General features: G+C 40.5%; 1 protein-coding gene across 4 annotated transcripts in view; it reads left to right on the top strand.

Annotated features, from left to right (window-relative positions):
- The window catches only part of DOCK4 (dedicator of cytokinesis 4), a 256,201-nt gene extending 242,670 nt beyond the window's left edge, over window positions 1–13,531 (top strand). For 2 of the 4 annotated variants that reach the window (XM_055807171.1, XM_055807172.1), the window contains 5 exons: window positions 1,072–1,239; window positions 3,421–3,493; window positions 5,977–6,090; window positions 7,023–7,084; window positions 10,425–13,531. In XM_055807171.1, the coding sequence (XP_055663146.1) occupies window positions 1,072–1,239; window positions 3,421–3,493; window positions 5,977–6,090; window positions 7,023–7,084; window positions 10,425–10,850 (843 nt within the window). In that variant the 3' untranslated portion in view covers window positions 10,851–13,531. The remainder of the gene's footprint in view (window positions 1–1,071; window positions 1,240–3,420; window positions 3,494–5,976; window positions 6,091–7,022; window positions 7,085–10,424) is intronic. The other 2 variants (XM_055807173.1, XM_055807174.1) reach the window with 1 other exon arrangement.
- Window positions 13,532–14,073: the final 542 nt, after the last annotated feature.

Genomic DNA, 14,073 nt, shown 5'->3' with positions numbered 1-14,073 from the left:
AGATGCAGTGTCTGCTCACTGCTGTTAATTTAGGGGGGCGGGGGTTGTAGGCAAAAACTCTTACAGTATTTTACATGAAAGAGATATGAATAGAATACACAGTGCTTAATCACATTTCTGCTTGCTTTGTCTGGATTTAAATCTGGTTTTTGATACTTACTGCAGTGAGAAAGAGTTGCAAAGACTTACCTGATGACACAGCCTGCTTGTGTGAAACAGCAGTGTTTGTTCAATCTAGGGAAGAAGAAAGAAAGAAAACTGTTACCACAGCAGTTGTCCATGTTGACCTCCCCTTTATTTCTTCTGAAATAGCTAATCCTAGCCACTGTGAGATAATAACCCACTCCCTGTGGCAATTTCTGTTTTTCAATGTAGTTTCAGAAGATAGACATTTTTTTATTACTCTACAGAAAAGAGTGAGTTGTGTTCGTGCCTTAAAATTCCTGTTGCATAGGTCTGAATGAAATTTGTATCTTTTGAGTTACTTGAAATGCAAAATGAGCTTGATGAGCTGACCAATTTTAAATCTTTATTTCATCTTTTCTCCTTATGTTCTTAACAGACCTACTTTCCTAAAGTGCTTTCCTTTAGCACAGTTGCTGTTTTAATCCATGCCATCACACAATGCACCTCTTGCTGAAGCAAATACGAGAACCTAGGCACAGTGTGAAAGGCCCCCCTCTCAATGCTTTCATTTCCACCAGAAATTTTGCCTCTGATAAAAAACAACTTGGTAGCCCAGCTTCCTTTAATTTAGAAATTATTTGTTGGTTTCTCATTAGTTGTATTCTTGTCCCTTGCTTCTTCATTTATTGAATTGGCTCTTGATTTAATTTTTTCCTCTCTTCTGTTTAAGCCCTCATGCTTTTACCTGGGGGCTTAAGAAGTAATACTGAAGCTTAGCCAGACGTAAGGGCTGCTCTCAGAAACTACTTACTGATATATCTACTGGGCACTTTCACAGTGGTAGTGAAGCCAGACCAACACATAGGAAAGACCAGGGGATGTTTTTTAAATAAAGCGGTTTTACGGTTTGCCGCAAGGAAAAAATTATCCCATTTTTGCTCCCAGACTGCAAACTCTTGCTTTGCCAAGTGGAATGCGACTTCTATCCCCCACTCTACCCGAGATTCGATAAGGGAGGCTGAGGAGCTCGTAGGCCCAGTCTCCACTCTCTCTGAGACTCGCCCGTCAGGAAAATCTCCCAATCTGTCTGTACCCTCAGTGTCCCATGAGAGGGTAAGTAGAAAATTAACTTGCTCATACACTCAAGTATGTTTCAAAGGTGAGAAGGTCTGACAGTTTCTTTCTGCCCTCATAACCATAAATGAGGAGACACCTTTCTGGGGAGAAGTGCAATTTCATTCTCTGGTGCTTTATTCACTGAGCAGCAAAAATGGACGGTGATTAGAAACAAAATTCTGATTCTCTGCCTTCCGATAAGAAGGGGAAAAGAAATCCTCAGGACAATTGTAGAGGGATACTTTAGAGATACCTGCAACTCTCATGAGAAGTTACATGCTCAAACTGTTCCTTGTCGTTTCCATTTTTATGCTAACACCAGTTAACTTCAACAGTCTTGGTTGGAGCTTGACACTAAGTTAATGAGGAAAGGACCCATTTATTAATGTCTTTGTTACGGCTTAATGAATGCAATTTTCACAATAGTTTTTCAACCAGGAAAGGTGAGATACACAGGCAAATTCTGGCACTTCAAGTCCAAATCAAGTCCTTTCAGGCCATAGCTACCTCATTTACAGAAGTTTGGTGGACTTCATAGAACAAGACCACAGCAGTAAAGCATCCACTTCCTTCATTGATGCTCAAGGTTATCTATGTACAGCGCTTTTCCGTCAACATCCATTTGTGCTTGCTTTTTGATCTCTGGCTGAGCGATTGTACAATGTCTCTCCAGCTCTTCCCATACTCTGAAGAGGAATGCCTGCCATCATTGACTGGTCAACAAGCTCCTTGGGTTTTGCACTATTACTCTTCCTAATAGAGCTTTTTGGGTTTTACATTTTGGGGGGCTTTTTGCATGTCAGTAAACATCCTGTGATTGCTCTTGTTCTTCCATGTGGTTTTATATTTCATTATTTTAGTATGTCCTTGTTTTGCTGTATTTCATTCAGCTTTTATCTCTTTATCTCCTCCGATTTCAGTTGCTTTTTCAGCCTTTGCTCTTTACCTTCACAACAGCAGACAGACTTCAGCACTTGCCCACCAGATCCTAGTGCACTGCAGACTCAGTAAACAGTGAACCTTCAATCCAGACCAGTCAGGAACATCTGATCCCGTTTTCTGTCGCATTAGAGCACACATATAGTTGCACCACCTCACTTTAATGGTAACTCCAGGAAAACAGGTATTACCTGACCCAGTGTGACTCTAGTACAGCATAGATAGGCAGACCCTAGTGTAGGCCAGAGCCTCCCAAAGCATTCTCTCTATGACACAGATGTTTTAAGTCAAGTTGAGTTGGCCAAGTGTTTGTTCCTCACTTTGTAACTTGGAGCTGCAGCATGATAGATCACTGGTGATTATTTTGCAGCTGGGTTTGCCATCTTGTGGAACCACAGCATAGTGCCTTGCTGACTCGGCATAGTCCTCTGCGAACACTGGAAGGAGTTACAAGAATAGGATTTGATTTGATCTGGATTTCACCAATTGTCTGATCTTGCTTTACATAAAAAAAGAAAGGAAAAAAAAAAAAAGGAAAGTTTATCTGTTCTCGTTTTCTTTGGAAGGTACATCTGAATTACTTGTAGGATTAGCTGTATGCTGTTTACATCTGTTATGAAGATAAGCTGATGACCCACGGATTATTTGAATGCTGCCAAAAGAAACTACTAGTGAAATTTTAAAATTGTTTCATACATTTACTGTGGTTTTAAAAAAAAAACCAACCAAATATTCAGAAAAGGAAAGACAAAACATTTCATGGGTCAATTTTTATCCACAAGAGAACTAAGAACACTGCTACCAAAAAAAGTTAGGGTTGGAAAAAAAATGTTTTTCAAAGATAACAGCCATACCCTGAATAATGTCAAATGTTACACCTTGTTCAGATGCCGATTGTACCATGAAATTATTGCACATCTATCCCTGCATTTGTTTAGTAATCTATCAAGACACCACCTGAGATATGAGCCTTATTTTGTTTTTAGGTGGCTGGAAACTGTCAGAACTCAGTACATGATAATCCCCCCTCCAGTGTGTACCGTTTTCAGAAAACTAGTCTACTTCCTATTTGTATACACATATTTTTATTAAACTATTTACGTTCTTAGATTGTTTGTCGCTCTACCTCCAAAGTAGACCTGTGTGGTGGGGATAATAACAAAAACCCCCTTGTTTTCTTAAAGGCTACTGAAATAACAACAGCAGCTATGCATAAACCACGCTGTTCTCAATTTACAGAGAATGCTGTTTAATCATATTGGTGACGGTGCTTTGCCACGAAGTGATTCCAGTCTGCCTGGCCCTGACAAAGGTGAGTGGAAATGCTGCACCATACCGATCTTTGAAGCAATGAAAATATAATTAATTTGTCATATTCCTGTAGAATGCTAATTCTTTTGAGTGCATACTGTCATCTCCAAGTTTCAAAACATTCAAAATAACTAAATTACACTAACACTGTTAAGTTTCAAAAAACTTTGCTGAAAAGCAGGAGGGGGTGGGGGGGGACATGGTGTGTGTTTGAACTGAGGGTTGCACTCAGAAAGGCACAGAATTTTCCAGAAAGGGGTGATGGTGCAGCACACTGCCTGTGAAAGCTGTCCTTTCTGCTTCTCAAGAGACATATGGGGTGATGAATACTGGAGATAACTTCTGGAGACTAGGGCGCAGAGAAGCTAAAGAGGATAGTCCTCAAGTGTGGTACCTGCAAGTCCTCTTTACTAAGTGTAAGTCACTGTGCTTTTCGCTACGCTTTGATGGAAGATAAGAGATCAGTTTGTGGTTTGTTGGGGTTTTTTTGCTTTTAATTAGGGTAAATGAGAAACCTATGAATTTCCAAAGACAAAATATTGCCTTTTATAATTTTGCACATGGGGAAATTCAATATTGTTGGCACAGTTACTGTGCCATGATTTCATTGTGTGTTTCACGTCCATAATATGCTCCATCATTTATGTGCTGCCTTTTATGGTACCCTGAATAAAGGATACAGTAAAATAAGTGTATTGAAAATAAATATTTTAAGAATATGCTGTAACAAGAACTGACCAAGAATCACATTTTCATCATTAAGAGTTGAGTTTTAGAAGTATTTTTGTGTGAAAGTTTTTATGAAAGCTCAAGTGTGGAATTTTTCACAGGGCTGAAAAGCATATAAAATAATTTAACATGGAAATGGCAAAACTTTTCCACTGGCCTATGTAGCCAAGTACATTACAAAGTTGTTAAAATAAAATGTTCTCTCCTGGAGACTTTAGCAGACCAGAGAACTGACTGCACAGATGACTTCAAAGAAAAAAATTGGCTTGTCAAGAGATTCGGGCATTTGAAGTACCTTGGTCTGGTGCCAAGTAATTTTTAAGATGAGGGCAAACCCATACTGCTAGGTGACAGCTTACAATAAAAAGCAAACAATGTATTCCATATTTTGGCAATGAAAAAGCAAAATGATCCTGCAGAAAATGGATTATTCTGTACGCTGTTCTCAGAGTCAACTAATGTGAAATTATACTGTAACAATATTGTTACAGACATGAAACAAGTATTATTTGTACTGTACTTTTTGTGTTAAGTCTGGTATACACTGGTATAGTGGGACTGCAGTCCTTTGGAGAGCCCTTGATGTTGCTATAATAGCAATAATTAATACCACCAGTTAGCAACAATGATTTGCTTTTTGCTTCATCTTTGTAAATGAGCACAGAGTCCTTGCATGTGGTTCTCTACTCACAACTATGAAACAAGCAGGCAAGAAGGAAACTGTCATAGCAAGGCAAGAGATTTGAGGCTTTGAAAGTGTGTGTGTGGGGAGTTGGTGGTGAGGTTTTGAGGGGGGGAAGGGGGAAATATGAAGAAAGGTGTTTTCCACTTTTTTACAGGATGTGTAAGAAAAATTGTGAGGTGTAAGTTAGCTTTTGTCCTTTCCATGTTAAATGCCTTGCCTTTCTGTCTGACTTCTTCCCAATATTGGTGGCTCCTTGATAACATGCGATAAACCAGTTCTAGTAAGGAAGCTGTTCCAGGCCTTATGGGATCATTCAATTAAAGTAATGGAATTAGGTAACGGTAACACAGACAAATACATCAGCTGATCTTATGCATGTCAAGGTGATTGTCAATTTACATTATTAAGCATAGATCCTTGACCATGCATACAAACAGGGTATATAAATTTTCTCAGTCAAAAATAATTTCTTCATTTGATTCCCTCCCCCTGCCTTGCTCTTTCATTTTTCCCATTTTTACTTCCTTGGTTTTGTGCCCTTCTTTTCTTCTTCCTTTCAGTTCTGAATGTGTAGCCTATGCAGGCAAAGAAGGCTGTTAGCACAGAAAGCTTTCTGAGGGAGGTGATTGGAATTTGGCAAGTTCCTTTCCCTAGTCCCTTCTGTATATAAAATGAGCTAATGGAAACAGTTTATGGATAGTTTGTTCCCCTCTGCCTAGAAAGCTCTAAATAGCAGTCCGGTGCAAAGATAAACCGATTGTATTAACAGGCTTCAAGCTTATCTCCCTTTGTGGCTGCATTTGCAGGGCACCAGAGTGCTATCTCGGCTGCTACTGTTGATGGTCCCAACTTCTATACAATCACAAACTGACCGAAGGGCCAGTTGCATACATCGGGCAGCCAAGAGATTGACAGCCATTATTTAAGAGCTTTTCAAATGCTGATGTAATCATGAGAGCTTTTCAGTCATGGTTGTTGTTTTCACTGTGTATTTTTACCCTCGCAGATAAAGGCAAGTCAGAGAGCTAGAAGTGGGTGATGCCAATGCCAGCTTTTTCATTCTCTTCCAGCTGTAAACACCACGCCCAGCAGCTGGAGCCTGGACAGTGGGAAGGAAGCCAGAAACACATCAGAAAGTGGAAAGCTTATATCTCCCCCTGTACCACCAAGACCTGCACAGACTGGTGAGTTAATGGACATTTAATGCTAAACTCCAGTAAAAACAAATGATTTACTTGAGGGCTTAGATTTTTTCCACTCTGATCTTTAACTTCTTGGGCAGATTATTTGATTACTTACATAGAAGGCTGTAGAATTGCCTCCACAGGAATTTTCATCTCATTAATGTTCTCTGTAGCATTCTGTTTCCAGTACTCTGCCCCTTCGCTTAATGACTGAGTAGTTCCAGACATTCATGCTAGTACTAGGGAGGATGATAAAATGCCATATTTTGATCTTATGCTAATTGGAGGTTAGCAATCAGCAATGATCATTAACCACAAAGAATCTTACAGGCCAGAAAATGCACATGGAATCATGGAAGTACATGAGTTCTGTTACTATAACGAATTTGCCTTTCAAAAGATTAATTTCCATTTAAAGGAAGGGCTGCTTAAGTGGTAATATAAATGTAATTGTCCTCAAGGGAGCGAAGACACTTTGTGTGTGTTAGACTTATGCCTCAAAAAATGTTAGGCATGTTTACAGTGTATTTACAAGTAAATGTTTGATGTAAGTACATTATGTATTGTCTTTTTTTCTTATTTGACATACAAATACATAATATATTTCTTAAGAGGAGGGGACAGTTATTATACTGACTTTTTTTGAATTCTGTTATCATTTGGTAGGATATAAACCAACTTACAGAGATACAAAATTTGTCAGGGAGGATGGATGCAGAAATTTCTTATGCTTCATTGGTTGTACTGCAAGATAATCCTGAGAACAAAGTAAAACAAACAAAATCTCTAAAACTATTTTCAGCCATCAGGCAAGTACCTAAAGGGAACCAGAGATAATGTTTGTTTATTGAATGATCTCCTGTCCACTTAAAAAGATTTCTTTGTGAAAACTGTAATGCCAAGAATGCACTGAAATCTTTCTGACTTTACAGCATCACCAGCAAGACACATAGCCTCCGTTTCCCCTTCTCCTGCTGGGAGATCACCAATGAAGGTACTGTTTTATTGCAGTGAATTGCCTTTGTGGGACAGATTGTACATGATGTTGGGTAGATATAATACAATCCCAAATAATGTATATTAAATATATACTATTTTCCTTTTATTAACATAAGCCTATACAAAAACCATTCATAAGAGTAAGTAGCCATAACAATTACAGCATCTCTGAAGATTTTTCAAAACTGCAGGTAAGAAACCTGATCTTCAGAACCTTTAACCTCTCAATATAAGGCTTGTTGACTATGTAGATAATCAAGCTCACCTGAGTTAGAGTACGGAAGGGAGTTTAAGAAATAAATGTAAGAGGTGCCCAATGAGCCACCTAGTCCGGAAGTCTGTCTCCAGCAGTGGCAAAAGGGGAGATGCCAGCTAAGGAGAGCCTGTTGTGCAACCCATTCCTCTTACTCCTCCAGCATCCAGAGCTGTTGGATTAGAGGGTGTGTTAAAGAGTAATCCCCACTTCCATCATTTCAATATCCATTCCCTCTGCAGAATGATCCAGGGAGGCTGCATAAGAAATTGGAAGTAGTTTGAAGCCTGCCAGTAGGAAACGCTAACCGCAGGCTATGAATAAACATTGGGTCTTCTCTGGCAGTTAATCACCCATAGCAATTGGGCCAGGCTAAACTGAGCAGGTTTCATTTCTATTTCAAGATACTTGAATGTGTCGGTACCTGCTTGTTGCACAACAGCTTATTTGTTGGAAAACTTGACCAGAAAATCTGTGTCTTCCCCAGCACTGGAGGATGTGAACACACAGCCTGCATATTCAGGCAAACCCAAGTATTGACAGACAGTGCAACATTTGTCCAGGGGATAGCCGCTACCACCCCATTGAAGCAGAGATTGTTCTGCAGTTAGAAACATGAGGGTCAACAACCAGGAAGGAGAGCGTATAGAAAGGAGCATGACTGGTGCTTCAGGCACTTGGCGAGAGGGCAGAGGGAAGCAGCCCTGCTGAAGTGGTCCCTCAGGTACCCAATGCCTAACAAAAGCTGCAAAGGTACATGTCTCCTGAGGAGGAGGAGGAAAGTACCACCTCAGAATGCCTCCTTTCCCCTTGAGGTCCCTAATCACAAGCCCACAGTCATTCTCCCGTTGGTCATCCCATGAGCTTGTAACATTTCCACTTGTGGCTGCATGGTGCTACAGTTTCAACACAGAGCAATTGTGCTGGCCATCAGAGTGCCCTATAGTCCTGTTACCATAGTATGTCTTCTGCTGAAGGGAGCACCGATCCCAGGTTTCACACTAACTGGTTACTAGGAAGCTCTTAGAGCATTAGCAGCTTGTACGAAAGGTGAGTGACTCTTCCTTTTTTCCTGAATGGGCTCGGTAGTGATGATTCTCAGGGAGGCTTGAAGCTTGTCCTAACATGTTCTTCTAAATGCCTGGACAGAATTGAAGCATTTTACAGCCAAAGTCTGGATTGCCACTTGGGAGAGGAGTGCTGGCCCAGACTCATTCTGACAGTTGCTGAATCTAACTTCAAGCATCCGTGAATTTCCAGACTCTTACGGTGTCTAGACTGTTACTCACTACTGGTACAAGCAGTCTGCACTGTTGTCAGGATCCAAGTGCTTACCCCTGCTCAGGTCCTAAATTGAGGCAGGCAGGATTTACACATATTTGCTCTTGTTCTGAATGACAAAAGCAAAGGTCCTAAATCTTATTTATGGTCACTTAGTCCGAGTGTCAGGCATTCATGGAAGTTGAACTAACTACATCATTTCTTTGAAAACCTTGACCCTGGACCTTTTGTGGGGTTAAGAGTGCAACTGCCGCCTCCTCACATGCAGAGGAATGGAACCTGAAACAAGTAGTTAAACAGGCTCCTCACAATGTCTGAAATGTCTTCAACATGTGTTGAGCTTTAAAAAAAACTCGCTCTGCTTTTCCCAGGCCATATACAGGGCTTTTTTTTTGCCTTTGTGTTCCAAGTGTTACGTGCTGCCACAGAAGGCCGTCTTAGTACAAAACCCACTGATGCAAATTAAGATTTTCTTCCATTGCTTTCAGTGCACTGTGGATCTAGTTCTAGATGCATAACTAAAATTATCTCAACAGCATAAAGATAGTGCAGCCAGCTCTATACACCCCTGCCCCTCTCCTTTTCCTCCCCTCCCCACCTTCTGTTGCATGGCTCACACTCTCACGCTGAGCCACTGAGTACCAACCAGTCTAACTGGAGTGAGAAATTTGTCTTTGTGATTTCAACATCCCTTTTTTAGCCTGTGCTTGGGGCCAGTAAGTCTAAGTTGTCTTGGATGGCTCCAGTCAAAATTAAGATGTTGCAAAAACTTCTCAGCTTGCAAAGCCTGGTCTAACCTTTTACAGTTTTCGGTTGACGTTGCTTCACTAGAATAGGACTGCTCAGTGGGTTTAGGTAGGGCTTTAGTGTCCCTGCCGTCTATTCTTCATCAATACTGTCGTTGCCATGGGGCCCTCAGCTGCCATCCCTCACCTTCCGCACAGACCTGCGGGGCTGCTGGCCCCACCATTTGCAACCTCTGCCCTCGGCTGGACCCTTGTCCCTGGGGCCCACAGTGGTGGTTTGTGTTTTGTGCGAGCGGCACAGTGTGTCCAAGGAACGCCTGGGAGATGGGAGAGAGGAGCTGCTGCAGTTCAAATTGCTGTCTGCAGCAGCTGAGATGTCTCAGCCGGCTGCCCTCCTGCTGCTGCCCCTGAACACACCAGGAGCTGCCGGCTGAAAGGGGCTGGCGCACAGCAGCGGCTCTTAGCTCGGCATCTGCGCTCCACCTCTGACATCGGTATTGTGACACGCTCGGAAATGATGCACGATGTGACCGCACTCTCCATAGCGTGACGGTGCACTGAAACTGTGAGGAAAACGCATGTGGAAAATGCATGTGGAAGGTGAGAGCCTGAAGCAGCAGCAGTGAGCGGGCTGCAGGTGCGGTGCCTGGGCGCTAGGGGGCAGGACGCCACCAGGCACGCCCCAGGCGCCTGCCGCTTACGGCTGGGAAAACCCGCGAGGAGGGTTCGGTTTAAAGCCAGGGTTTAAATAGCCAGGGCGCTTCCGGGCTATTACGACAGTAAGATAGCGTTTAAATACAGTTTTACGTCCACTTACACGAATTACTGAATTACGAGCGTGACCACACCATGTTTAAGGTGTACCTAGGCACTCTTGAAATGATCTTTTTGTTGGTTTCTTACTGGATCTTGATTAAACAGGGACACAACCATTTACATTTATCAAGCCTCAGAATATACATGCCGGTATCTCCATATGTTTTCAGTCTGAGCACAGAAATGCTCTCCCTCGCTTACTCCAGGTAAATTCTTCTTCTGCCCTTTCTTTCGAGCAGGGGTCTCTGCAGTCATTCACACCATCTCCAGTGGAGTATCATTCCTCGGGGCTTATATCCAACTCCCCGGTGCTGTCAGGGAGTTACAGCAGCGGCATCTCTTCGCTCAGCCGATGTAGCACATCAGAGACGTCAGGCTTTGAAAGCCAAGGCAGTGAACCGACAGTGACTGTCCCAAGCTACAGTATTTCTGAGGAGCCTGTGAGAAAAGAAAGTAAAACTCCGCCGCCTTACAGCGTGTACGAGCGGACTTTGAAGCGCCCTGTTCCTCTACCTCACAGCCTCTCCATCCCACCCACCACGGACCCACCAGCGCTGCCGCCCAAGCCACAGCTGGTCCGGCCGAACAACCTGGAAAACAGCAGCAGGAGGACTGAGCAGGTTCCCCGGCCCAGGCCCCTGCCCCGCAAAGTCTCTCAGCTATGAGAAGCCACTTTTCTATTTAATTGCAACCAGTTCTTTACCGTTTAAGAAATAATATTTTTTAAAAAATGGTAAAAACCGTTTAGTTAGGCACTTTAATATTTCACCCACCTTTTCTTTTGAGTAATTTTGAAATGCTTATTAATATTATGTTGCACATTTGAAATGAAATTACTAATTTAGGTTGCGCCAGATATTATAGGAAGCATGAATGAGAGGATTTTTTTTCAAGTTCATGGTGGTGAATACTGATAAATGTTTTTATTTGTACTTTATTTTTGTTTTTAAAAAAATCTAAAACCCTACAACTCTCATCTGATTTAGCCAAATGCTTCTTACAAAATGCAGAATATACTGACTGGATCTTTACTACTAGAGATAAATGCACGCTTTCTAACAAAGTAGTCTGTAGACTAGAATGTTTCTGCAAGTAGGCTGGAAGTTGTTTCTCTTAGCCGATGAACAGGTTGGTCATTTCAAATGTCTGTGGAAAAATGGAAATATAATGCAAGTTATACTGCAGAGAACTGTTGTAAGAATGTGGTTTGGAATTTCTGAAACACACACTTGGTTTATATTATTTTTAAGATGGAAAAATACCTGCATTTCATTCAGCATACAGCACCATTCTGAGGAATCTTGATAAAGTTTTGTGCCATTAGTGTATTACTGTACCTGACACATCCTTTTCTTTTTGAGGTGCAATTTACTTTTATTCTTCCAGTTAATGGGATTTTTTGTTTGTTTGTTTGCTTAGTTTTATTTTTTAAAAAGCTAGCACTTTGCTAGTGGAGGCTCTCTGCTCTTTTTCAAAGTTTACCCTAAAATACAATCTGTGTATGAAATGGGTACAAATGAATTGTTCATTTCACTTGTGTACAGGAATGAGTACTGACTAGTACCAAGGCCATACAGTAAATGAATGGAGTTTGTTTAAAATACAAACTACTAGTTATAAATCAATAAATTTCGAAAGCTAATTGCTAAGGTCACTAATAATTCTGTAAAAACCCAGCAAAAATTCTGACCAGATCTTTCGATGTGCACATACCAGTGAAGCCAGGTTTTGGATTTGCTTTTTATCTTGAGTTCATCACCGTCATCTTTATTGTAGGAGAACGGTGTTTGGCCTAAGGTTGTATTTTACTGACTGGCATCTGAAGAGTTCTGGAAAGCTAATGCCAAGCCGTAGGAATGTGGAGGGGGAAAAAAAAGCACCTTCTGTATGTATTTTTTGTATCCTCTTTCTCTTACTGACTGTTTAATGTGCTTGGGAACAGCTGTGTGAACTGCATTTTAAATCAATCATGCTGTTAAAAATATTCTCCCTCTTTTGTTGGGAAGCTCATGTTGATTTTAGCTGTGTTTGATTTGTTGATAGTTTAACTGGAAGAAAGTGACCACTTTTTATATTCTGTCAATTAAACCTTCAGCAGTTACATGCTGTTGATGGTGGTTATAGAGGTTTTCTATAATAAATGTTCAAGTATTTTTGTACATAACTGGTAAATTTTAATAAGGAGTGTACCATTATGTGAAAAAGAAGCAAACAGTTGTGTATGCAGTAAGATTGTTATAATTATGCCAAATACTTTATGTATGGAAAAAAGAATATTTGTAAATATGTGCTTTTAACAATAATTCTGCCATATTGACTTTACAATTTTGAATGTCAGAAAAAATTAATATATGTTAAAATATTTATGTTTTAGTGAAGGTATTCATAACTTGAAAAAGGAACATATGAATTTTAGCTTTGTGTCTTGCTGATTTCAAAGTCTGAAATTCCTTGAACTAGCTCTTGCTTTCTACTATAACATTTTTGTGTCTGTAACCACATCATAAGAGCTGTAGAAGGCTACGTATTTATGCTGATATAAAGAAGTAATGCCTGAGACTTAAATAAGGTGTCACAAGTCAGATAACAAAGCTGCTTTGATTTTTTTATTTCACCTGTGCAGTTTAATAGATTTTGTTGACTAGTGCTTGAGCACAGTATGAATCAGTGTTATTTGCTCCTGAAGCCATTTTTTTTATTTCTGGCAGTGAGCAGAGTTGATGACTTTATCATTTGCGTGCATTACTGAAGTCAGCTTTGCAGCAAAACATTTCACAAAGTTTCTGTTTACCTAGACACTCATATTGGTTGCTGCATAATGTTAATAGGGAATAAAAGGACTTGATTAATCTTTACAGTACAACTCGTTTTCTACAAAATGAGAGATTATAATTCAGTTTGTCATGGAATTAAAGTTCTGACTCCTTGTCTTGCTACATCTAGTTTCTTTCTGTTAAAAATCTCCTGATGGATCTAGTTTTCTCCCTATTTGGATCTGTAATTGCTTTGTGAGACAATGTGGAGAGTATTGACCTGCTCTTCTAAACAAGTGAAGAATGTAAAATTTACTAGGTGAGTTCACTGTAAATTAACCTGCATGAGCGCTCTGTTTTTATAACCGTGACATCAGGAATACTCTGAACGATAGCAGACACTGTAAAATTGACAGAGTACTCTAAAACCAAGCTGGCACATTTTCTGCTTAGCCAGTTTTGACAAATTGATTCTGTAGAACAGCTTTTCAACCTGATTTCCTATAAAAAATGTAGTATGAAATTTTGTTATGTATGTTGCAACACCCAGCGCTTGAAAACCCAATGTAAATAAAGGTCTCGTTTGAATTTTATTACTCATAAATGTAGTTTTATCACTTTCTGGATGACAGTGAGTAATTCAGAAGCTTATATAGGAGGACCTATGAGAACACATTGCTGTTGCTACGCAATAGCTTGAATGTTAGCCAACGTATGCATAACAGGTGAGATGATCTTATTTTCAAATACTGCATTTAAGATGCTGGTACCTCTGGGATGCTGTAGAAGCAACTGCAAACTCTGCTGGCTGGCTTTGAAATGCAGACTGATGGGCTAATACCTCTGTAGTGTGAGTGAACTCAGTTGTCGTGATGTCTCAAGTCAGATCATAGCCAATAGCCCGTGTCCTAAAAGAAGCACAAAGCTGAACTTAATCCTTGATAGTAAAGATTTCAGGGTAGCATAAATGTTTACATGGAACAGGGTTTAACTATGTGTAAGCCTTCTCTTTTGTATGAAAGTGCACTTTGCCCTCCTGCCCAACCATTCTTCTTGTTCACAAGTTGTCCAGCAACGTCTGGAAAAAGCACGGTGACTGAGCAAAAAGATATCAATAGGCAGAAGTCAATGCTGA

Source organism: Falco peregrinus, chromosome 6, assembly GCF_023634155.1.
Source record: "Falco peregrinus isolate bFalPer1 chromosome 6, bFalPer1.pri, whole genome shotgun sequence".
Taxonomy (NCBI): domain Eukaryota; kingdom Metazoa; phylum Chordata; class Aves; order Falconiformes; family Falconidae; genus Falco; species Falco peregrinus.
Note: the sequence above shows the minus strand (reverse complement) of the source record. Positions and strands in the feature narration are given on the sequence as shown.